Source organism: Alexandromys fortis, unplaced genomic scaffold (genome assembly GCF_014885135.2).
Source record: "Alexandromys fortis isolate MF-2015 unplaced genomic scaffold, M_Fortis_MF-2015_v1.1 scaffold_110, whole genome shotgun sequence".
Classification (NCBI taxonomy): Eukaryota; Metazoa; Chordata; class Mammalia; order Rodentia; family Cricetidae; genus Alexandromys; species Alexandromys fortis.
Window position 1 is genome coordinate 4,259,166 of NW_026068014.1, and position 25,671 is coordinate 4,284,836.

A 25,671-nucleotide genomic window follows, 5' to 3' on the forward strand; every position below is an offset into this window, starting at 1 on the left:
CTAAGTTTTAAATCTTAAGACATAACTTAGAGCATTTTAAATTTTAAAGAGCAAGTGTTTCTAAGCATGTGAAATGACAGAAAATACCAATAAAACGTGTTTCTCAAGAGCACAAGGTGAAGGTTCCTACCACACTTCCAGCACAGGGTATTTATTTGCTTGGGAAACTAGAATTTACTCATAATATTCTGGTTGCTAAAACAAAAATAAAACAATGGGCTATATTTCCATTGTCTAATTTGCAAAGAGAATACATAGTAGGGATTTTTGTAGAAAGAATAATTTCATGTAAACAAGTATTGCTAGTTTAATTGTTACTTTGAAGTTAATTGAAATATATTAACACTGTACTGTTATATACTAGAGAAATGCTATCTGATAAAAGCCATTTTGCATGAGCTCTTTGTGTGTCCATCTGTTGGGACACTGAGGCACTCAGTAAACCTGGGTGGCGCTCTTTTGTCTCCCTGTGGTGCTGAAAAGTTGACCTACCCTTTCCTTTAATCGCCTTTCCTTTAATCAGTGTTTCTGATTTTATTTTTCAGAATGAAAAGTCCCCAGGGCGATCTGCAAGTCGATCAAGTAACATATCAAAAGTAGGTGAAAGCTCTCCATGTTCTTGTTTATTGATTTCTGCCTTTCATGAGTTCAATGAATATTGATAACGTTTAGCCTATAATTGTTATGTATGAGAATCACTCAACTACGATTTGCTAATGATTTCAGTTATTTCATACTTTTACTGCTGGAAACATACTTTCATGCCGTCAGCTGTGTTGTTTTCTGCTTTGCTGTCGATACAGAAGGTAATTTTCTACTTTCGGGGTTGTACTGAGAACCATGGCTCCTTGAGCCTCCACTTCAAACACCGTAGGGACAACACACTCGCATCACAGCTATTAGCAATCATGGCTCTGTTCCCGTGAATTTAAGATGTCAGGGTTTAGTGTCAACCTCACTGAGACATACACATTTTTATCTAGATAACTTTTAGAAATCAGTTTCATAAAAACTTTAATTTGACCACATTATAAATACATAATCAATGTATACAAATCAAAATACTCCATTGGCCGACTTTAAGTCCAAGACAGAAAATTACTATGAATCTGTACAAATATTCTAGAATTTTTACTAATATGAAAAGAATTCATGAACTGTTCTTTAATATGGGGTGCCATATGATGGGTAGATATGAAGTACTATGTAATGGGCAGATACGAGGTACTACAATACGGGCAGACATGGGGTACCATGTGATGGGCAGACATGGGGTACCATGTGATGGGCAGATATGGGGGTACCATATAATGGGCAGATATAAGCTACCACGTGATTGGCAGATATGAGGTACCATGTGATGAGAAGATATGTAGCATCATGTGATGGGCCGATATGGTGCTTAGGAAGTAAAATACAATATACTGCCATTTTTCTTTTTTGATATAACAGTTTAGTTTTAAAAACTACAAACTATATTTATATTAAAATTGAAATGTCAAGAACAAAGAATAACATGGAGTCCAAAATACCAAGATAAGAGACAGTCAACACATCTTCCCACCTCACCAGTTCTGATTGCAGCAAGCTTGACCATAACAGCCCTTCCAAGGCTGCACCAAGAAGTCATAATAACTATGGTTTAACCTTTCCTCTGCAAAAGCCAAGAGTGTTGGCTCCCACCTGTGCCTCCAGCACAGGGGAGGCTGAGGCAGGAGACTTGTCATGAGTTTGAGGACCACACAGTGACATTTTATCTCAATAAAGCAAACACTACAATAGTGGCCTAAGTGTCTCCTGCTATGGCACTCCTGTGCGAGGCTGACCAGGCTGGAATGCGGTGCCATTCTGAGCGGTCTCTGGAGCAGTGTCTGGACATTAATACCGAAAGCTGTGCTTTGTCTGGATATCATCGAGAATCTGCTGTAGTTCCTCATCTTCAGAAATGCCCTTCCAGGCTTGGAATCAGAGCTTTGGATGTCTCTGCAGTCTCTGGGCATATAGACTGGCTAAACAGACCGACAATACAAACCTATGTAGCCTTTTCAGGGAACCAAGCTATGAACACTGACTGTGGTCTATCTGTTTTTGAAGTGACTGAACCGGACTGTAGAATTTAGGGTTTTCACGAAAACCTCTGAAAGATTCTGCTCTTCTTCTGCACTCTCATTATGTTGCTTTCGATGCTCCAGAAGCACGTGAACTTCAGAATTTAGGAGTGTCTGTTTCAAACTCTGAGCAAAGATGAGCTTATTCTTCTACATCGCCAGCCCACAGATCACTGATGCTTTAGGAGGAAGCCATTTTCTGAAACAGAAATTCTGATTTTCCAAGACACTGGCAGGAGCAAGATGGCCAGGGCCCTTCGACATCCCCAGCGTTCACTCTGTGTTAGTAATTTTCAGTGAGTTTTTCATGGGGAATCTAGAAAATAGTGGCTTTATGCCAATCCCAGCTTCCCATTTAGAGAAGCTCTGCTTTCTTCATTCCAGAAGCGAATGACGGTAACTCACTGGAAGTAGGAGCTCCAGAATGTCACCGTTCTCTTCAGCTTGTTTCCTAAGCACAGACGTAGAGGTAGATGACTGTGCACACGTACTGGGTGCTTCCACATCTTGAACACACACATTTTTGCTCATTTCTCTGTATGGAGGACCTCTGTGTTACAATGCCACCACCTATCTAGGATGCCTGGATAGCATCTTTGGAAAGCTGATCCAGAACACAAACACTCATATGCTTGCTTGCAGTACATGCAGGACTCAAAGCTGAGGTAACTGGAGAGAACGAAGCAGAGGCCTGTGTTGGTGGGTTGATGCTCTGAGAGTTAGTAAAACCACGGTGCTGTTGAGTGATAGGTAGACAATTTGGGGAATGACCTTGAGGGGTATTTCTGGAGCAGACAGCTCTCTCACTGTGATGTTATCCCTCTCTTCCTGCCCCACCAGAAATCTAAAAGCAATGGACATTCCCAGTCATTGACTTCAGACTCCAAAATTGTGATTCAGAACAATCTTTCCTCTTGAAAACAGTATTGCCACTGGTATTTGTTACAGTAATGAAAATTTGATGGAGCATCACTAAACATTTTGAATTACATTCAAATCAGAGTTCCTCCAGAGATATTTGAGAAAGGATGAGCCCTTCTGGTTGAGAATACTTCAGAAGGTGGGATCTTAAATTAAAGTCTGTTAAATTCTGTTGTTTCCTGAGGCAATCACCTAAGCTCCCTAAGGCATTTACTCCCCCACAACAAAACTAGCACCTGAAGGATTCCTTCATTTAGTTTTATATTAGCATATCATCTTCTAAATGCCTGTCATCCAAGTCTCATAGGAGAAAGCCCACCCAGAGCTCTGAAACAGTACCATCTTTCTGAACAGGTTACTGTTAGTCACGAGACTGGCAGCTCCATTACCACCCCAAACTGTCACCATCAAGGAGCTCAAGTCTATCCTCTTTCCAAATTGCTGTTTGAGAAGTGCAGCATGTTCACAGTTTTCAGCCCTTTAGCTAACTCTTTTAGAAAGCATAGAAAATCCCAAGTGTGTGCCTTTCCAGCTCTGACTTCTTCTTAAAGATTCTCTGACATTCTGTTTGGAGATGAATGAAAATCTTTTCTCTGTTTCCTTAGTTGTGACACAGAAAAGTTTCAACTACCAAACCCTGGTAGATTTCCATAAACCTAAATCTCTGAACCCAATACAACTCTCTCTGTATTTGTGTCAGAATGATAATCAAAAATGATAAATATGTTACTGGGTCCTCACTGCTCTTGTGAATTACTAAATGATAAATTCTTCAGTGAGCATGTGGATTACTGGGTAGGAAATGACAGAACTTATAAATATTTGAATCCTTTCATATTCAGGTGTTAGAGAAGGAAATGTCAAAAGTGGAACAAAATTTTCATTCTTTAAGATTGACAAGATAAATTTATGTAAAACTACTGTAGTTTTCATGTGTATGAGACTCAGTATAATGGAGTCATAAAGAACATGGAGAGCAGAGCACCTACTAAGAAGAGTTATTCAATTTTCTTTATTGCCTTATTTATAAAGGGAGAAAGAATATACATATATATATATGTATATTCTTTTCGCATGTTCATATGTGTGTTTGTGTGTGTGTGTGTTTGTGTGTGTGTGTGCGTGTGTGTGTGTAAGTATCTTGAAAACGGTTAAGCCATGTGTAAGTATCAGCTATTCTACCTGTGGAGCTCCAAAGACTTAGGACTCAATGGCAGCATCATATCACCGAGGCATCTCTCTTTGCATAAATAAATTCGAGACTATAATGTATGTAGTCTTTTTTTTTAGTTAAACCAGAATAAATGAGACAGTGATAAAGTTAAGAGAGACATTAGAAAATACTGCATAGCCCTGTTATCTTAAATGTTTTCAATTAAAGTATAATAAATGCTTTTAGAACATCATTTGTGTGACTCACGCTGGCTTCTTCTTTACCTTTTTCTAGTTTGTGCTAAACTCTAACCATTGATATAAGACTCTTTCAGGATGTGGTAATAGAATAGCACAACTTCCCCTGCATCCTTAGGTCTGCTCTCCTACCTGAGTCTTCTTACTCCTTACTAAATGAGCAGACCTTCCAATTAACAGTTCTTACTGCGTCTTTTTCTTATTTTCTGATGGAACAATGAAGCAATTAAAATGTATACTGGATCTTTAGTGAGCTCAAAGGACAGAACTGAGAGAAAATATATGATATTACTGTGCACCTGAGCATAAAATATGTGTGCAATATATGTGCACACACATAGAATGTATGCAATGTGCACACTCTGTATAGATATGTATGTATACACGATACATATATAAGATATACACTCTACAACAGCATGGGCCCAAAATAGTTAACAGATGTGAAAATTCAAAAGACCGCTGGCAGGTTTGGTTGCTGTTGGCATCTAAACACTTGGACTTGAGAGTTAGTGTGCACATGATTTCACCAGTTCATTGGGCTGGAGCTGCAAACCATGTGTTTTATCATAAGCACATGCTTTCTTTCAGGGAGGCTGAACTATGCATGAGTGAGGCAAATGAATGACCAGAGGACCAGCCCCAGCAAAACTCTAGACCAGGAGTCTCTAGTGACTCTTCCTGAAAGACAAAATTGCACAGGCGCCAGTATCACCTCTGTTTCAGGGATAAAATATTTCTGTGTTCTACATTTGTTGGGAGATTGCCACTGGTTCCTGTGAACCTGAGCCCATGTACATTTTTCTCTGAATATTTTCTTTTAAATGTTTCACTGTAATAAATCAAAGCTGGGATATGATTACAATTCTCAAGCCTGAGGTCCCTTAGATCTCAAACAGTGAGCATGGTCAAAGGGACCTCAAACGCATTGCTCTGCAAGGAAGTGCAGAGGGAATGAGGGGTAGCAAAGATTATCTCTGTTTAATTGTAGTAGGATAGTTCAGAAGGAGTTTCTTAGGAAAGTGGTACCTAAACAAGGACTTCAATGTGTGACCGGGTCAGCTGCTGGGGAACAGGTGTAAGGAAATGTAAATACAAAACTTTGGAAGGGAGGAAACAGATTATAAAGAAGGTGACAAAAGAGCCAAGGAGCTACTTTGAAAACAATTTCAATAAGAGGTGCATTCTCTTTAGTTCAGTTGGACAGGTGTCGTCTGGCTTGGAAAATGGAAAATGGAATCAGAGTTCACCAAGGTTCTCAAACCTCTATTCTGTCTTAAGGAATGCGGATGACTGTGAACATTATATTTGCCATTTTAGAACTGTACAATAAAAACATATTTCATATTTCCTGATGCAAATATAAAAAATTTCAGTGTGGTACATAATAAATGCTGAGTTGTTAGTGAACATAAAAATTACATTTTTAGTTTTTAGCCTCTGAATAAGTTGTTCTGACAATTAACCTCTGAATAAATAATAATAAATAATGTTCAATAACAATTATATTATTGAGGTTATTCCAACGTTCTTGTAAGCTCATGCTTTTGTTTGTCTTAACAATATTAGACACTTAGACTGCACCTTTTTCTTGTTTTATATTATTTATTTTTATAAAGTCTTTCTATGTATCCAAGGCTGCCCTTGACCTCTGCTTCTCTTGATTCAGTCTTGTAAGTGCTAGAATTATAAGCATATGCTACCCCAATATTTTTGTGACTTTTTCCTTAATGTTTCTTATGTTAGGAAGGACAGTATGCTTTGGATATATTAAGTTTATCCAAGGCCTATAGGTTATTCACGTGAGTTTAAAACAATACAGGAGATATTGTCAGGAAATCTTATGTGGAGAGAGAGAAACCTTCACTTTCATAACACACACTTAATCTGAAACTTTTAATTCATTATCAGTTTTCATTGCTGCTTTTAGTATACACGTGACACGCAAGCTTCTAAAGATTAAAACCTGGCCAAACTCCATGTTTCTTTCACTATTTCTATGATAGGGGATCATTATATTCAGCTAGCAACAATATGTGCATTACAAGAAAATCTTCTCAAAAGCAACTGTCACAGAGAAAGAAACTTAGTTCTATTCAAGCTCACAAAATTGTTCTACTGAATAAAGTCTTTGGTTCTGGCTTGAGCACAAAGCAGCTCATAAAACGAAATTCATTTATGAAAAGAAATTCAAAAGTGACTACCTTAACAAAATGATACTTCAGTGAGCTTTCATAATTTCTTAGTATATTCCCCAGACTATATTGACTTGACAGGTCTCATCTAAATTTTTCATTTGGTTTCTGCCCGGAAATATCTTCTATAAGGTTATCATGAAAATGTTATATAGCTCTAAAATACTGTTTTCTAAGATTTCTCTTGTATGAATACCCCAGCTCATTTCACAATAAAAGAAGATGCATAATGCAGTCAAAACAATTCCTTCAACGATTCCTTTGAGGGTGTGCAGTGCACAGTGTGTTAAGGTGGATCGCAGCATTTTAAATGAGTGCTGTCTTTTGATCAGATTCGTGCTTCATTGGACTTTGGGATAACTTTATCACTCCATATTTTGCCAGACTTACCTTTAAGATTCCAAAGTATTTCCTAGCAAGGTCAAGCTGAAAATGTTGAAAATGTTTCCGATGTGTAAAATATACTGGAAATGCCTTCAGCTGAACCCAAGCCAGCATTTACATTCCTGAGCAGGTGTTTAATGTTCTGATCTACTAGGAAATCCTTCTTGGTTTGTTAATGCAAGGGATCTATAAATCAGCTATACCCTTATACAGCATATCTTTAGAGGATAACCTGGATGCATTGATGAAGTAAAGGAGGACATCCTGTTGAGAAATAAGTTGAAGTAACTGGAGGATTTTCACGGATCTAGTTCCTCTTGAGACAAAAGCTGAGTGAATGGATATAAATTCAGTTGAATTAGTAAAGGTAATGAGGACTATTAAGAAACCTGAAACTTCTTATGGCCCAACACTTCTTCTTTATGTATGTCCACTCCTTGTGAGTGCTCATGACTTTATAGGTCAATAGCTCTCAGACCTCTTATGCCAAAATTTCATCCATAAAATTTGGATTTACATATCATACTTTTTAAAAATTTTCATATAGATGTATAATAGGAAGATATCTTCAGACTGGTTGCTATAATAAGATCCTTAGACAAGGATTTTTGCAGTGACTTTCTGAGCAAGTAGTAGTGGGAGAAACTATTGCTGGAATGATAGAAGCATCTCAGGAGAAAAGATGTCAAGAGAATGTGCCTTTGCTCCTATGTGCGGACACTAATATTAAATGCATGTAGATTTGTTCTTCTGCAGGCGACAGAGCAAGACTTTTTTCTTTTACTGGTCACTTATTGGATTTCAGAGACAGGAAGATTTCTGTGCCTGCTGGCACTCTTCTAAGGCAGGGAAGTGATCCAAAAGCCACAGCGACAAGCTCCTGGAGAGAGCCACAGTTGTAAAATGTTAGAAGTATATACTCACATACGTTTAAAGGGGGCTAGAAAGGATTTCTTCACAACACTAACAGTATCTGCTACAGTCCATCTTCTGTGTGCACGTGATCCATATTTATCCATCCATCCTTTCCTGTACTCCTGTAGATGATAATGGGTTACAATTTCTAATGAAAATCCTAGAAAGGTGAGGTGGTAGAGTGAGCTTTTGCTGTTGCAGCTGTCAAGCCAAGACCAATTCATCTTCTCTAAAGCCTCCTTCCAAAGTATCTTTCTTGGCAAAATGTTTCTACTTCCTTTCCTTGTGACTCTGACCTTGGCAGCAGCTAAAATCACCCTGCAGGCATTGAATTTGGGTATGAAAAATATTTGGTAGCTGCAGACACCCCTCCTCCTCATAGGCAAGTTCTAATCTTCAGAAAATTACTGCACTTCATACGAGTCCATGTAACCTGGTTTGAGGAAAAGACCCAGTCACATGGTCCTCTGGTGTCTGCACTCTGCTCTTTGTTCTTCCTAGAGTCCAGGAGCATGGTAAGACTTCTTAAGTCATGTTCTCTGCAGATGGGAGAGTGACCTGCAATAGCCATGCTGGCAGTTTCGAATGAGAGGGTTTATTGCATTATGGAAGGAAGAGTTTAAAGGAGCAAATAGCAGGTAGCAAAGAGTAGCTGAAAGACAGAAAACAGCATCAGTTCAGGTGCTCACAATGTGTGCTAGAAGTGACTGGAGTGATCTGATTGAGAGAGAGAGAAAAAAGAATTAATAACATCAAGTTGTAGCTTACAAACATACAGCAGAACTGACTAGGAAGTAGCCAGTCATGTTGGAGTTCATGACTCAGGTTGTCCCTGGTGCAGGGTTCTTTGCAGCCTTGCTATGCATGGGCCTCTGGCTCACCATCCCCACTGCAGACATTCGGATGTCTCTCCTGGAAATATTTTACCTAATTATTTTAAAAAGTCAGAACATTTTAGAACCCTTAGTTGTTTGCTACCTCTTCTTGTGGTCTTGTTATAGAGTCGGGGAACAACCCATCACCACATAAAAGGCTTTGGAGGTTACCTTGCAACAAACATTCTTGGGTCTAAACTGGGAGGCTCTACCCTACTTCCAGAGATCGTGTCTCAGTAAGTTTAAATGGTATATGGCAATTGAACAGTACACAGTACACTACAAATGGGAAAGAGAATTCTGATGTGTTCTGATGAAATCTGTTACCTCTACCCATAACATTAAATTTTTCCATTCAATTATCTATTTGAATACTTAGTTTGTTTTTCAATTTTTTAAACAGAATACTTTACTTGGATAGCACAGTTCATGATAGAGAGTCAATTGAAGATACAACTGAATATTGTGGAAGAGAAATTAAAATATAGGTAGCAACTGTACATTTTTTGAAGGTAAACATCAAACCTACATTTCTATTTTATTTATTATTGTACTCTGGGAACATGAAATTCGCCACTTATTATTGGTCTGACACCAATGCAGTTTGTATTATGGCTGAAAGCATTGAAGTACCACTTCTCGTCCAAGCTCCCTCTAAACAGCGGTCTTCTGTATCACCTAATAGAGGAAATCTGTGAATTACTGTCAGTGGGGCTTGCCATGCCTTCAGAATTCAGATCCCTGCCATGCATTCGGGGTCACTTCTGACAGTGGAGTGAATCTGTTCTTTACTCATGAAGGGATGCATGCATATGCACAAGAACACAGGGTTCCTAAAAACCTGTATTTGGACTGCTTTAGAACATGGTAGACTTTTCCTTCCCGCCCTCTGGAGTGCACACATGTAATAAACTTCAGGGTATTAGCTATTCCTGCTTACCAGTCTGGTTAGTACACGATACCATCAATGTAATGGACTATTCTTATTAGCAACATTGAGGTCGCCTTCAGTCTGTATTTTGACATGCTTATAAGCTAAGGCCATGAATGTATATTGATGTCCATGCCACATGAATGTAAACTGCTTTTGATCCTCATGTATGATGAATATTGTAAATAACGCATCACAAATTTTTGACCTCCTAGTATGCCCGATTGGGTGTTCATCTTCTCTAAGACACATAGCACATGCAGAGCAGCCTTCCACTGGGACCTGCTGTCATTTGCCTGATGTACCATGATTCTGTAGGTAGCAAAAGCATGGTAAATAGTGATGTGATAAAAATCATTGACATTGTGTCTTTTTAAAAATGTACTACTATTGCTTTTGTCCATGTATGTATGTCATAGCACAGATGTGGAATCCAAAGGACAACTCTGTAAAACCAGGCCACTCCTTCTGCCTTTATATTTGCCTAAGAATTGAACTCATATCTTCAGGCTTGCTCAGCAAACACCTTTACCTGCTGATCTCTCTGGTTTTCTCTCTAACAAAACAGTCAAACTGATCAAATATAAATTGGGTGGAATCTTGCTACTATTTAGAACCACAGCATTTTATATATCCCTCAGAACAAAAATAAACCCTTAAATCAGGTGTAGTGGCACATGCCTTCAATCCCAGTACTCAGTAGGCAAAGATTTGTTAAATAAATATAGAGAGACTGTTGGATTATCATGCATGTGTCCTTGTTATGGAATTTATGGACTCAGAGAAAGTGACCTGTCCATGCCTGTCCTTGGCAGCTATGACCTAATACACCAATTTTCACATAAAGCCATAAAGAACTTCTGGCATATACACCATACCAAATATCAATCCCATCTGTAAACAGAGATTGCTTTTGTTTTCTGACAACCCAGACCCAAATAATCAGACAGAAACTATATTAATTATAACACTGGCTGGCCAATGGCTCAGGCATATTCTTAGCTAGCTCTTACATCTTAAATTAACCCATTTATATTAATCTGTGTATCATCACAAGGCGGCTGTGGCTTACCAGTAAGGTTCTGGTATCTTTTTTTTTTTTTTTTTTTTTTTTTTGGCAACTACATGGCATATCCCTGACTCTGCCTTCTTTCTCCCCACATTCTGTTTAGTTTTACCATCTAGTTATATTCTGCCCTGCCACAGGCCAAAGCAGTTTCTTTATTAACCACTGGTAATAAAATGCATTCACAGTATACAGAGGGGAATCCCACATCATCTTGTTTTTCTGTATAAATAAAAAATGAAGGTTTTAATTTTAAGTATTAAAATTATATATACAGGTACCCAGCAAGAATTACAGTTACAATAACTATATGTCATTTATCTTTTATTATTACAAAGGAAAGCTATAACTATCTGTCTTTTACTCCATCAAAGACCCCAGAATATAACATTGCCTATGTAAAAAGGAAGTGTATTGCAATCAACTTCCAAAGTTCTAGAATTGACAGAGACATTTTGCTGCCTGAACAGTCACCCAAAGTTCTTCTGTAATGTTGCAATCTTCAATCAACAGGCCCATAGTATCTGGCAGACTTTTCCATGAAGCAAGAAATTTGAAAGTATGTTTTGCATATATTGACAGTTTGTCATTCACTTTCTTCTGTGTCCTGCAGAATGTCTCACAAACTCTTTCATGAAGCAGGTACATTGAAGGGCTGTTTCACCTTCTTTTGGCAAGTTCAGGAGTCATTTTTCTGTGGGTCCTGCATGTCCAATTCATACAGCATACCACCAAGCAGTACAGGCAAAAGCAGTTTCTTGCCCAAATGGCTGACAAACTCCATAAGGAGACTTTTAGATGGCCATAATCCTCTTGAAGTAAATGGTGCTGCCAGAAGCAGACATGTCTCACTGCTATGAATAGTCTAACTTCTTAAAACCTTTTAAATGACATATTCTATAGGTCTTTCAAGTGTTAAAGATTATCTACGTAATTAAAATATCTCTGCATATCTAGAAAAACGTAACTAACATGACATACAAATTGGACTATTTATAAATGATATCTACTAATCTGCAATTTTTAATTATGCATTACATTTTAAATGAGCACTATAAACATAATACCATATATTATTATATCAATTTGACCTTAAATTTTTATCAATAAACCATAGTCCATACCAATGTAAAATATTCATTTCTATATAATATTCCCCTTTAAATGAGCTGTCAAGCAGACACTGACCTGCTGGCATAGAAAGGTACATAGGTCTCTGGGTAAAACTATTGCTGTTGAGCCAGAGGCAAGAGGAAACAGTCAAGATCATGAGTTAGCATTTTATCTCCTGATTGATGGGATACTAATCACTAGTGAGGACCTTGGGGTGGGTTGTCTTTGGACCATTACAATTTACTTGTGTATCACATTTTATTTTATTTCACTTTAACAGAACTTTGCCAGGTTATATTTCTGGGAAACTTACAAGAGAAAGATACACTAATGAAATCCAGCCTTTGTTGGTGCTTTTGATTCAGAAGTCATAACTGATGCCACCTTGTTTGTCTATATGCATTCTTATTTTTTTAGCTTTTTCTAGGACTTCTGATGCTTTAGTTGGCTTCTTTGAGGATCTGGCTAGAACCCTCAGCAGGTCACCATTACTGCATTTGATCATTTATAACCACAAAAGTGCAGGGAAAAGTTTACCCAGTCTATCCTGGAGGGTGCAGCGATTCTCTCCCTGCTCCTATTATGTCACAGAACTTGCTCACACTGTCAGCCAGTACCACCTCCTGAAGACCCAGAGGTCCTCTGATCTCCTAATGTGGGACAGGTCCTGCCTAACATCATCTCACAGTCAGGGACTCAGAAGCTGCGGCTTTAATGTACAATGCTGGGACTTTACTCTACATCCCTGAAGGTGTTACCTGCTTGACAGTGCTATTGTTAAAGCCTTAGAAATGGCAGCATCGGAGCTATCACCTTAGAAGACAGCCCAGGAAAGGGAGACTAAGTCTTATAGAATACAGCCTATTTCATGCCAACATACATGAGACAGGGCTTTGCTTCTTGTGAATCCCTAGTCTTCATCAAAAATTAATGAGTAACAATAGGCATTATCCCAGTCATGATCATATCCAGTAATCAACTTGGATAATGTGTGTTTACGAAAGGTAATCACTTAGGATTCTGCAGGTTTGCACATTCTGGTCCAAACAAGGGGTACTCCTAACATGACACACAGTAGAGAGTTCTAATGTTGGAAGTTGAGACTATAGCTTGATCATTTTGAGGGCTGTTTATCAGAACATCAGGAAGCAGAGGTATTCATTATCATCCAAGTTAGCTTTTGTCAGTCTGCTGAGCTGTGTCCAAGGTTCTCTGTGATATTCTGACGAATGATAGAAATATCCAAGTATGATTTATGTTCTTTCCTTCAGTAGCATTGTTCTTGAGCTATGTATTTACCTTTTTTCAAGCATTACAAACAGATTCGATTTTAAAAACTCTCTAACTCTGTAATAACTGGAATTATTAAATAACTATTTAAATTAAATAACTGGAATATATAATCTAGATAGATAGATAAATAGACAGATATAGATATAAATAGTTCCTGCCTGGCTTTATTCCACCCTGCCATAGGCCAAAGTAGCTTTTTTTGTTAACTAATGGTAATAAAAAATACTTACAGAATACAGAGGGGAATGCCACATCGTCTTCATTTTCTGCCTAATAGAAAGGAAATTAGTACTGGAATTTCATTGCTGTGCTTTGACTCTTCTCAATTTCAGAATTCTTGACATACATTTCCTCATTTACACTATAATGTATGTTGCTGTGCTTGAAGATGAATTAAAAATATTATTGTTTTTGTTTCTTTTGTTTGTGTGCCAAGGGTAGAATTTAAGACTTTGCCCATGTTAGGCAAATATTATACCAGTAAGCTGTACCATCCAGCTCAATAATGTGCTTTTAAACCGTCCTTCCCTTCCAATGATGTCAGTAGTTCTTACTGTTTTACAGGTCATAAAGAAACTATTTCTGAGAATCTTGGCCCCATTAGGTCCTGGCACAAAAGATTTACTTTAAAAAAAAAATAGACGGGAAAAAATATTCTGTATAGTTAATTTCCAGTAAGAATTTCTAGGTACTGATATTAGACCATTGCTATCTAGTGTGGCAGTCATTAGCACAGGTGGCTAGTTAAATTTAAATTAATTGCAATTATATAAGGTTTAAACCCAAATTCAGTTGTACTGAACTAATTGTTTATGAATGAGGCCTATGGAATTCAAGACAGCTCTGACTGCTGTAGTGGTGGGGCGTGGCATGTCTGATGTGGGAAGTCGTTTCCCAGACTTAATCATAAAGTTAAAGCAAGCTAGAGCTAGTGTTTGGCTTCCTTTGGAACCCTGGAAAGCAAATGAGTAACGTGTAAGTTTCTGGTGCCAAGATTGGAAATCATTCCTCATTATTTACCATCTGTCAGATTATGTAAAGAAAAAGTAATAAGTCAACATGAATGTGTGCTTTCCTTTCTGTCAAAAGCAATTTATTTTAAATGAGATTTATGTCCTTGGGTTCATTTTTAAATGTTGTGTTCATGCATTTCAGTGTAATGAATATCTGAGGTGACATGAAAACCATATTCAATGCCAAANGGTTTTCTGGGATCTGGGGAGATTGCAAGTGAAGACTATACTCACAGGAAGAGTACTGGGTGCAGTTTCTTGATATTATTGGTTATTTTATCTCTGTATTTCATCAACTAAAAACACAGTACAAGAGAAATGGATCTGAAGATAGTCTTTTCTTCATCCTCAAACTCAATAAGTTATAGAAACGTTCCTTTAATTCAAGTGGTCTAACACGGCATTTCTGTGGTTACATCCTTGGCATTTTGGGGCTATGATTTTAATTTTATATTAAGAAATAAAATTTCCAATCTAATGACTTTCGGTTTCATAATGAGCCCTAACCTGTAGAGGTAGTCAAGATGATGAAAACATTATGTTCAAATACTTACCCAGAGAAGTTTTTTAATCCGCCCCAATCCTTTGCTTTCTGAACAGAAGAAACAGCGATGATGTAGTGCTGTGTTTTTCATAGCTCATCAGCCTCCCATCCGTGTGCCTCTCTCCCTTCTGTTTCTTAGATTCTCAGGTGGCAGTTGATTACTCTTAGTTTTCAGGCTTGTTCTGGGTTTGACTTTTTCTTTTCTTTTTCTTGTTAGTAACAGCTGAGCGCTTCTGTTTGGCTTCTCCTACGTACATATCCTTGGTAGCTTGCTATTATCTAATATCATTTCCTGTTTATGTCCTTCATGTTCTCTATGTTTGAGTCCTTTCCATGACTCCTACGGTGGATGATGGCAGCTGTGCTGTTAATGCAATTAACGTGTAGACTTGATTCGGACTGATTAGGCCAAATAAATCCACTTTGAGATGAACTACCCAATTTGGCTGTCTTTGTTGATCAGATTAGCTGGATATTTGTCAAATCTCTATCTCGCTAATTACTGCAGAGGCACATTATGTATTCCCTCATTCAAATCTCATTTCATTAAAATTTACCACTAAGACTGTGTGAATGAAAGGTGACACACAAATAGACCAGTTTAAAATAATATTCAATAGTTATGTGCTTTGTTCCCCTTCTCATCTTTCCACTGAAGTAACGAAACTTTGATTAATGTGTTCTTTCTTGCTTACAAAGGGACAAAGATGAACTTGGGGAATTCTATGTTCACTCTCTCCCAAACCCGTGATGGCAATGCTTGCCTCACAACACAGCAAGACTCCCAGGCTTTATAATTCGGGTTCTTAGAGAAGCTAAATAAGAAGGAGAACCCAAAGAAAAACATATAGGCATCCTCCTGAACTTTAACCTTCATCAGGCGATGAAAGGAGACAAGAGACAGAGACAGAGGCCCACATTGGAGCACCGGACTGAAATCTCAAGGTCCAAATCAGGAGCAGAAGGAGAGAGAGCACGAACAAGGAACTCAGGACCGCGAGGGGTACACCCACACACTGAGACAATGGGGTTGTTCTATCGGGAACTCACCAAGGCCAGCTGGCCTGGGTCTGAAAAAACCTGGGTTAAAACCGGTCTCACTGAACATAGCAGACAAGGAGGACTACTGAAACCTCAAGAACAATGGCAATGGGTTTTTGATCCTACTGCACCTATTGGTTTTGTGGGAGCCTAGGCAGTTTGGATGCTCACCTTACTAGACCTGGATGGAAGTGGGTGGTCCTTGGACTTCCCACAGGGCAGGGAACCCTGATTGCCCTTTGGGCTGACGAGGGAGGGGGACTTGACTGGGGGAGGGGGAGGGAAAGGGGAGGCAGTGGTGGGGAAGAGACAGAAATCTTTAATAAATAAATAAAAAAATAAAATAAAATAAAATCTCATTTTGCTGAGACCTTTAAAAAAAAAAGACTCTCAGGCTTACTGATGTGCTGCTCAAATGTGAAAATAAAGTGATTGATGATGGCTCACATGCTGCAGTCTATCAGAAGGAAAAATTTTCCTGAACGAAAAAAGAAAATTCCCCTGTAAAGATCTTGGTGTACGTGATATCTGCTGGGCGAGAATATGGAGTCTTAATCTTTGAGAATTCACACTGATTTTTCAGGCCTCAAGAAATAATCAGCTAGTACAAGTAGACCTTCAGGGTTTCTTTGGTTCCCAAACCTTGATATTTCCACAATTTTAGGACAATGTATTTAAGGTAAAAAAAAAAAAAAAAAAAAAAACAACCAATAAATCTTACCTTCTTGCATATCTTTTGTATAATAGCTACTCCAGTCAAAAATACATTTGCTGAAACTTTAATACTAACTTGAAGATCACCAACTCATTTCCTGCAAAGAGAACGCTACAGCTTGAATTGTCCTTCAGTAAAAGAGTTTGTTTTTTTAAAAATTATTTGTTCTGAGAACAGATAAAGCAAAATAACCAAATGGAAATTTTTATTATTCAGTACAATTACTGAATAGTGTCAAATAGTTCTTCTAATTGTTGCATTTATATATTTTGCACTGTAGTTTAACTATGATATTATAACATACTTATTTTGTAAATAATATGTACATTGTGAAAAAGCACTTTTCTTATGTGAATTGAGTCTTTTCTTCACTCTTTTTCTTAATAGAAAAATGTGATAACAATAGTATTAGTCGCTATTGAGCACATCTATCAAGTGTCAAGTTTAACATTTTACCCAAGACATCAGTCTTTCCATAGTATTCAGAATGTCAGATTTAATGATTGTCTTTTGTTTTCTGTTGCTGTGATCAAACACCATAAACAAGAGCAATGTGGGGTTTGTTTCAGCTTTCACTTACACACCACAGTTCATCATCAAAGGAAGTCAGGGCAGAAACTCAAACAGGCAGAAACTTGGAGGCTGGAGCTGATGCAGAGGCCATGGAGGAAACGCTGCTTACTTGCTTGCTCCCCATGACTTGCTCAACCTGCTTTTTTAATAATGGCCAGGACCACCAGCCCAGGGTGGTACCACCAACAGTGATCTGGGCTTTCCCACATCAATCTTTAATCAAGAAAAATGTACGACGGGCTTACCCACAAGCCCGTCTAGAGGAAACATTTGCTCAATTAGGGTTCTATCTTCTGAAATGATTTTAATTTGCGTCAAGTTGATAGAAAACTCTTCAGCACAAGGATGGAGATAGTTTGATGAGTACATGTTCAGTACTTGAAGGATAGGTGAAGAAAGAACTAACAGAATTTAGGCGTCCATCTACTCTTCCCGTATCTTCTGCCTTCCACATCTATTCATACTTCTATGAACCCAAACGAAGAAACAGAGTAACATATAATTTGTAGATAAGCCCTTTTCCCAGGTAGAGAATAATATATTGATAGCTAAGACATAGAAAAAATACATTTAAATTTTTAACACATGAAAATGTTTTACGCAAAAATCCCTGTGTTATTGGCATATTGCAGGATGGGACTTTAAAGATTTTTTAGCATTTATTTATGTATTGGTAAGCATGTGTGTGTGTATTTGTGTGTGCCTACAATAGTTTATTTGTACCGTGTGTGTGCCTGTTGCCCTCAGAAGACAAAGAATATAGGAACACCTGGAACCAGAGTTGCAGGTGGTTCTGAGCCACATGTAGCAAGTTCTCTTAAATGCAGAGCCATCTCTCCAGTCTTCAACTTTAAAGTTTCTTAAAGGCAGTATCTTTTTTCAGTGTGGCATCACTGCCTTGTACATTTGTCATCTCTAACCCTGACAGGAATATGTCCTTTTCTCTTCAAATACTTGTATGTGTGTGGTTGTCATGCATGTATGTATACACATTCCCATGTGGGAGAGTGAACATGTGTATTCACATGTGTAGACACTGAGGGCTATTGTTGTGACTTTTCTCTTGATCACTCTTTTAACTGTATTTCTTGAATCAGTGTGTCTAGATAAAATCCAGGACTTGCTACATGACTGGTCTCACTAGCCAGCTCGCTCTGGGAATCTTGTCTCTACCTTCCAAAACTGAAATTACAGAAGGCAGCCGTATTCATTTGGCATTTACCTGAATCCTGGGGATGCCAGCTCAGCCTCCTTACTTGCAGAGAAAGCATTTTGAACTGCTGAGCTATCTCCTCAACCCCTGACAGTAACCTTTTCAGATAGACTCATGATTTAGAGATTAGAGATTAGAAAACGAAACAGTGATGGGGGAGTTGGCCCTAAATTCCAAAGCAAACTAGCGACAGAACCTGGCTATTTAACTATGCATTTGTTTCAAAAGTGATTTGTCTGAGGGCTGAAATATCAAACACCCCATGGGCTTCTCTTGGGCTTTTTTCCAGTGTGACACTCCAAAGTGTAAATATCCATGAAAGTGGCTATGTAAATTGAAAAAAAACCAACCACAGAGAGGCAAATACCACTTATGTGTGGACTCTTCAATGTTGATCTCATAGAACTTTCCAGAAGAGGGGATAGTAGCAGGAAGAAGCAGAGAAGAATAGGAAAAAGAAGGGTGAGTAAGGCCTGTTTAGTGGCAACCGAATTGCAATGCAGGGCAAAATGATAAGGTATGCACAATAAGACGATGTTGTAGTGGGGGTGTCTATTGCTGTGAAGAGATACCATGACCACAGCAACTCTTATAAAGGAAAACAATTGGAATCTAGCTTATAGGTTCAGTCCATTATTGTCTTAATGAGAAGCATGGCAGCATGCAGGCAGACATGGTACTGGAGGAGGAACTGAGAGTTCTACATCTTGATCCACAGGCAACAAAAGGAGACGGTGTGTCACACTAGCTCATAGTTTGAGCATATGACACCTCAAAGCTCGCCCCCACAGTGACACACCTTCTCCATCAATGCTACCCCCATTATTGACCCTACATGCTAAAACAGACTAGGATAAAACCTGCATGCGCTTCAATAGCTACATATCTGAGGACTGAAATATCAATCTACCCCACAGGGCCACTTCCGATGGGTCAAACATTCAAACATACATAAGTCTATGGGGCCATTCCTAAAGAAACCACCACAGATGACAATGAATGATGATAATATATTGTCTAATTGAAGAGCTATAAAAACAGTTTAGAATGCTTTTAGCCCCAAAAATGAAACATTTAAAAGACATAAACATATTTAACATGATTAAATGGTTATAAAATGTTCACACAATTCAAACATCAGTTGGCATCATATATATGTATTTGTATGCTAAAAATTTCAATTAAAATTTTAAAATATAATTCCATTAAATAAAATTTTCTTTGACAATGTTATTTAATATATGATGTGAAAGAGTTTAAAAAATAACTGAAGAACGAGTGTGGTTTTAGTAAGAAAATATTTGGAAAGTTTATTTTTGTAGGCAATAAAAAGCCAATTGAATTTCTTGAGAAGAAAAATTGAATAAAATAAAGAAAAATGAAGCTTGAAAATTCCTACAGGGGCCAGAGAGATGATTCTAACAAAGAATCTGAATTTAGATACCATAGTCCTATTAGAAAGTTCACAACCAACTTTGACTGTAGCTCTGGGAGGATCCAACCCTTGTGACCACTGCTGGTCCCTAAACTAATACACACACACACACACACACACACACACACACACACACACACACCACTTATTCAAATAAAACTTTTAAAACATGATTGTAGCTAGGCGGTGATGGTGCATGCCTTCAGTCCCAGCACTCATGAGGCACAGGCAGGTGTATCTCTCTCTGTTCGAGGCCAGCATGATCTACAGAGTGAGTTCCAGAACAGGCTCCAAAGCTACATAGAAATCCTGTCTTGAAAAATAAACAAATAAATAAATAGAACATGATTGTAGTTTAGTTGCATTGTTATTTAAGATTTGTATATTCTACTGAATGTACTTCCTAAATACTACTGCATTTAAATATTGAATGGCAATTACCGGTATCAACTTTGGATTACTTAGGAATAAATTATCCTTTTGTCGGCAACCTAATTTTGCATGTACCACGAAAAGAAGAATATTTACAAGTGGATAAGGCAATAGGTAGATGAATAAATATGCAATTCAGTAAAATTGAGAAAAATACACATATCAGATACAATGATGCTCACTTCATAGTAGTTTCAACTTTCATTTTTATTAGAAATTTTTATAAAATCTTGGGTAAAATAAAAGCTTGAGAGATGATTCAATGATAAAAGCACTTGTTGCTTTGGCAGACGGCCTGGGCTAAGTTCCCAGCATCCAGCTGGTGGCTCACAACCATCTGTAATGCCAATTCCAGGGATTCTGATTTTTTTCTGGCTTCTATGGGCACCAGGCACACATATGATGCATAAACCACATGCTGGCAAAACACTCATGCATGTAAAATGTATATATATAGATATAGATATAGATATAGATATAGATATAGATATATATTTCGTATGCATTATATATTGAATTTTATGTTAATATATTGTTTATCTGTATTAATATTTAACACATTATGTCTATATATAACTCAGAAAATATATTCATTGGTAGGAATATACAACACAGAATAGAGGAGCTAAAATACAATGTTCCCTGAGGCATCCCAATGAATCTAACATGAGCCCTGTAGACCTAGAGTGATGTTAATAAGAAAGAGAAAGAAGGAACACTTACTGTGTTTAACTTAGCATGAAGAAAAGAAGGAGGGGTAAGGAGTAAAGAAATGCAGGGACAGCTGTCTAGCCGAGTCTAAGGGTGGTGCTGAAATAGTGTGGCCTTGAGATTCCAGATGCAGCTATTGTGTAGGGACTTCTGTCATAGGGTTTATCTATTTAGAGTTTTGAAGACGACTCTGCCCATGGAAAAACAACATTCTTTCAGATAGTCTTATCCCTTCTGGAATGCTCTCCTTATACCAGTAATTATTCTGTACCCAGTGTTTTGCTTGCAATGCCACATTGGCATTCTTCTACCCTTAAAAGGATCCTTTGGTTCCTCCCGGCTCCCTCTGAACTTCCCTGGCCCATTTAAAGTAACGAAAGTGTTACTCTGTAACTTCTCAGACTGGGTCACGGAAAACAGCACGTCTTTTGCAATTTTTTTGCCTGGTTCTTTTGCTCCTGTGAAGTATTCCTTGAGATCCCCAACTGAGATGCTCTTTCAGGATACTGGCTGCCTCCCAGCACCCTGAGGGAGTTATCATACGATTTCTACAGAGGGGAGAGCTGCTTGAGCTCCACCCACCCTGATCTCCTCTGTCAGTCTTCTCAGCTCCGCATCAGGCACCTGACCCAGTGCACCTCCATGCGGGTCTTGCCCCTAACCCTTGAGTCTGGTTAGCTGGCACCAAATGGAACTAAGGGACTCGTCCCTCTTAAGGTCTGTCCAGATTGGAGGTTTAAGAATCGAATAGTTCCAAAGAACCACTGTCTCAAAAACAAAAAAACAAACAAACAAAAAAGATTAGAATGGATGTCAACATGTTAAACCACTGAGTCTAAAGATCATATGGCAATGGAATACTACACAGCAGAAAAAAAAATAATGACATCTTGAAATTTGCAGGCAAATGGATGGAGCTAGAAAACACCATACTGAGTGAGATAACCCAGACACAGAAAGACAATTACCATATGTACTCACTCATAAGTGACTTTTAGTCACAAAGCAAAGAAAACTAGCCTACAAATCCCAATCCCAGAGAAGCTAGACAACAAAGAGGACCCTAAGAGAGACATATGTGGATCTAGTCTACATGGGAACTAGAAAAAGACAAGATCTCCTGAGTAAATTGGGAGCGTGGGGTCATGGGAGAGGGCTGAAGGGAGGGGGGAGGCAAGGAGGGAAGCAGAGAAAATGTAGAGCTCAATAAAATCAATAAAAAATGTTTTTAAAAAGGATCAAAAAGTCACAAGGGCCCTGGTGGGAAGCCACCTAAGTATGAGAACTTGAATCTAACTCCCTGAAGAAATGGATAAAGCTGAGTGAGCATGGTGGTTTGCACCTATAATCCTAGCACCAGGGAAACAGACAAGCAATTTTATGAAGTTCACTAGCTGGCAGCATAGTTGAATGGTGTGTTCTAAGCCAAGTGGGCTACCATGGCTCCAAAAACACGATGACTGGCTAAAACTGACCTATGTGTGTAGGTTCTCTCTCCCTCCCTCCGCCTCTCTTCCAGAACACGTACATGGAGATTATCAAATGAGACTATCTTGTCCCATTAGGGGGAAAAAACAAAAACAAAAATCTGATTTTTTTTTAATTTAAGCAGGAAGCATGAGTGCTTCATCATCAGTGAAAATGGATCTTTGTCCAACTGATTTTCTCTCCTCACTCTGTGTGATGGCCTAGATCGTTAGCCTTGTTAAATGTTCCTATAGAACAGATGTACAGTAATCTGGATAACATCCAAAATTTACATTGAATACGATAGAAAAACGTCACTCATTCAGGATACGAAACTTCTAGCTATCATGGAATTGCCGCACTACACTGATCATTACAGCAAAGCGTGTAGCTGCTACTGGATGGACAGTTATTGTACTATACCAATTTGTCATGTCTGTGGTGGGCTGGCATGAGCGGCGCTCCTCAAGTAAGTGTGGAATCTGCACAACTCTCCATGCCCGTTCTGCAAACTCCTCTCGAGGCTTTCCTAAATCTTCATTTAGAGACGGAGAGCAGCATTCTTCCGAACTCATGCTACACTGCTTCTCTCTCCGAGTCTATGTGCTCTTGTTTAGGCTGCAGACACTGAATTCATGGAGGCTAGGGAGGAATCTCTTAGTAGATTCTGCATAGATGCAGAAACAGCCCTTTAAAGCATTAGCTTATCGTTTGCCCTTTCCTGCATGCAAATCAGAAACATGGTAGTCCCACGGAGCATCTGGTTATCATTTATCTAATTGGTACGTATTTATTGAGCACTTAGTGTGTGTATGCACGTATGTGTCATGTGTTCTTGTCACATAGTGCCAACACACTGAGGAATGCAATGAAAATTCACAGAATAAAGTGTCTGAACCAGTCACTCTTTGCAACGAACATTTGCAAATAAAGTTGATTGAAGAAAACGTTGCACTGCGTGATAAATCGCAGTGCCACCAGGATGAATTAGGAGGTCTTGGAGAGATGGAAAAAAATGGAGAAGAGAAAAGGGTTTGCTGCTGTTTTGTTTTTGTGTTCTTTTGTATTTCTCTTTGTGTTTGTTTGCTTGTTTTGGTTTGGCTTGATTTGAGAATTTTTTTTTTTAATTTTCACTTCAGGGGGCATTGCAGGGAGGAGAGAAGGCTATGGAGGTACTGGAAGGTGAGCGGATTTGGGGTGCCTACTGTGAAATTCCCAAAGATTCAAAAAAGAAATTATGTTAAACTTTTATAAAACAATCATTAGTAGAATCATAAAATCATGGAGATGTGGAATTTCCAAAGAGATAATACACTAGGGAGAAAGTATGTCAATAAAAGTTAGTAAGTTTAAAGTCAGCTCTTAGGAACATTCCCAGTCTCACAGAGAAAGGGTCACAAGGGACTCTAGAATAACTTGACAAGAAAGGTTAGGAGAAAAGCAGGAGCTTTCGAAGCCACCAAATACCAAAACAAGTGCTTTAGAAAGATCTGGTGTTCTGGAGAGTTGAGGGAGGGTCAATATTGAGAATTTTTTTTTTTTATTTTATGCACTAGTCAGCTTCAGAAAAGAGAATCTCAGTTCTACAATAAGACATAAAAATATATTGGAACATTACAAAAAGGGGGATTAAATAGTGAAATCAAAAATGATTTTTTTGAGTAAGTTAAACTCAAGCTGATGGTGAAAGACGAGAGAGAGAGAGAGAGAGAGAGAGAGAGAGAGAGAGAGAGAGAGAGAGAGAGGAGAGAGAGAGAGAGAGAGAGGAGGAAGGAAAGAGTGAAGGAGAAGGAAGAGGAATAAAAGGAAGGAGAAATGGATGGTGACAGAGAAGATGGGAGGAAGGGCATAGCAATTTTAGAGAACTAGAGGAACCAAGAAGAGAGATGTGTTTGGGAGAAGCTATTAGCTAGGAACAAAGGATATGTCCATAAAACTGACAAAGGTGGAAATGAGGACTAGCTGGTAGTAGGGTAAGCATCACGTAAGCCTTGAATCAAACTAGGACCTACAACTTTGCCATATAAGCTACAGAAAGCATTTAAAGACTCAGACAGAAAAGCAATGTAGAAAGGTCTGAGTTTTCTTAGGAACACTAAAGCCAACTTGATCCAGGAAAAGACAGAGAAGCCAAGGAGTTACAAGGTAATGCCAGCTGCCCCATGAGAATGATAGGCATTGAAGTACTAGAGATAAACATTAGCTATGTTTTACAGTCAAAAGAGGTGCAGCTTGAAACTTTGGGGGCTCAATAAGAGAGTATTAGACAAGGTTGGTGTTCAGGACCCTCCCATCATTATCAGAATGATGATGTGTGGGTCCCTGTGCTGATGCTTGTGCTAAAAAGGTACAGGAGCAGAAGGCCAGGAGACTTCCTACGTTCTGATGTTTTCTCAGCTGCAGCAGATTCTTCGCAGGCTCTCCTGAGATTCAGAAAAGGACTGATCATAGTATTCTAAACGTTCAGAGTTTTTCATCTGGTGGGAAAAAAATGAGAAATCTTCATACCTAGCAAAATAATTCTGAAAAATCCAAAAGGTCCTCTGAAATTCAGGATATGACATTAAACATAAATCCCAAGCATTCTTTTTCTTTTTCAGATTCTCCCAAAGCACTCTGATGGGACAGGAAGCAGTTCCACTCTCCTTTCAATTGATTTAGGTGTAGCCAAAGGCAACCACGAAGCCTAATGATTTGAGATACCGCTGAGGACCGTAGAGTACACTTCCTTTCACAAATCACACACAGTGATGACAGTTGCAAATACCTACATGACCCAGTAATTATTAGTCCACACCTTTACTTGTCAGAAACGGGGACAGCTATGTAAATTGGTCTTCAGTTTTGCAGTCATGTTTCTCCCAAAGAAAGGGCCTTTGTTAACAGTTAGAGCCCGCCTTGCCACCAAGTGTAAAGTTAGAACTCACAATGGTTGTCTGACTGAGTGAGCTACCGGATCAATAAAACTGAATATATGGATAAATAGCAAGGCAAACACTTAAATTGCATTAAACTTTTATACTTCGAAGAACCGTATCTCACCCCCCAAGACACAGAAAAATGCAAGGTATATTTTTGTAAGCCAAAGCTACATCCCAAAGAGACAGAGCCAATAAAGAGAGCAGCGCTCACCGTGCCGCTGTCAGATTTACCCACATAACTCACACAAATAGCTTATTTTCCGCCAGGAAAAAGCTCTGGGATAGTGGAGGAGATATACTGGGTGTTTATTCAGAAATTACCTAGTGTAAAACTTAAGACATTTGTTTCCTTAAAGGCGTCTGCCTGACATTTGAACTTCCTTGTAAAACTGCAT

General features: G+C 38.5%; 1 protein-coding gene across 1 annotated transcript in view; it reads left to right on the forward strand.

Annotated features, from left to right (window-relative positions):
* The window catches only part of Marchf1 (membrane associated ring-CH-type finger 1), a 447,397-nt gene that overhangs the window by 272,024 nt on the left and 149,702 nt on the right, over positions 1–25,671 (forward strand). The window contains exon 3 of the mRNA XM_050162239.1: positions 546–596. Coding sequence (XP_050018196.1) covers positions 546–596 — 51 coding nt within the window. The remainder of the gene's footprint in view (positions 1–545; positions 597–25,671) is intronic.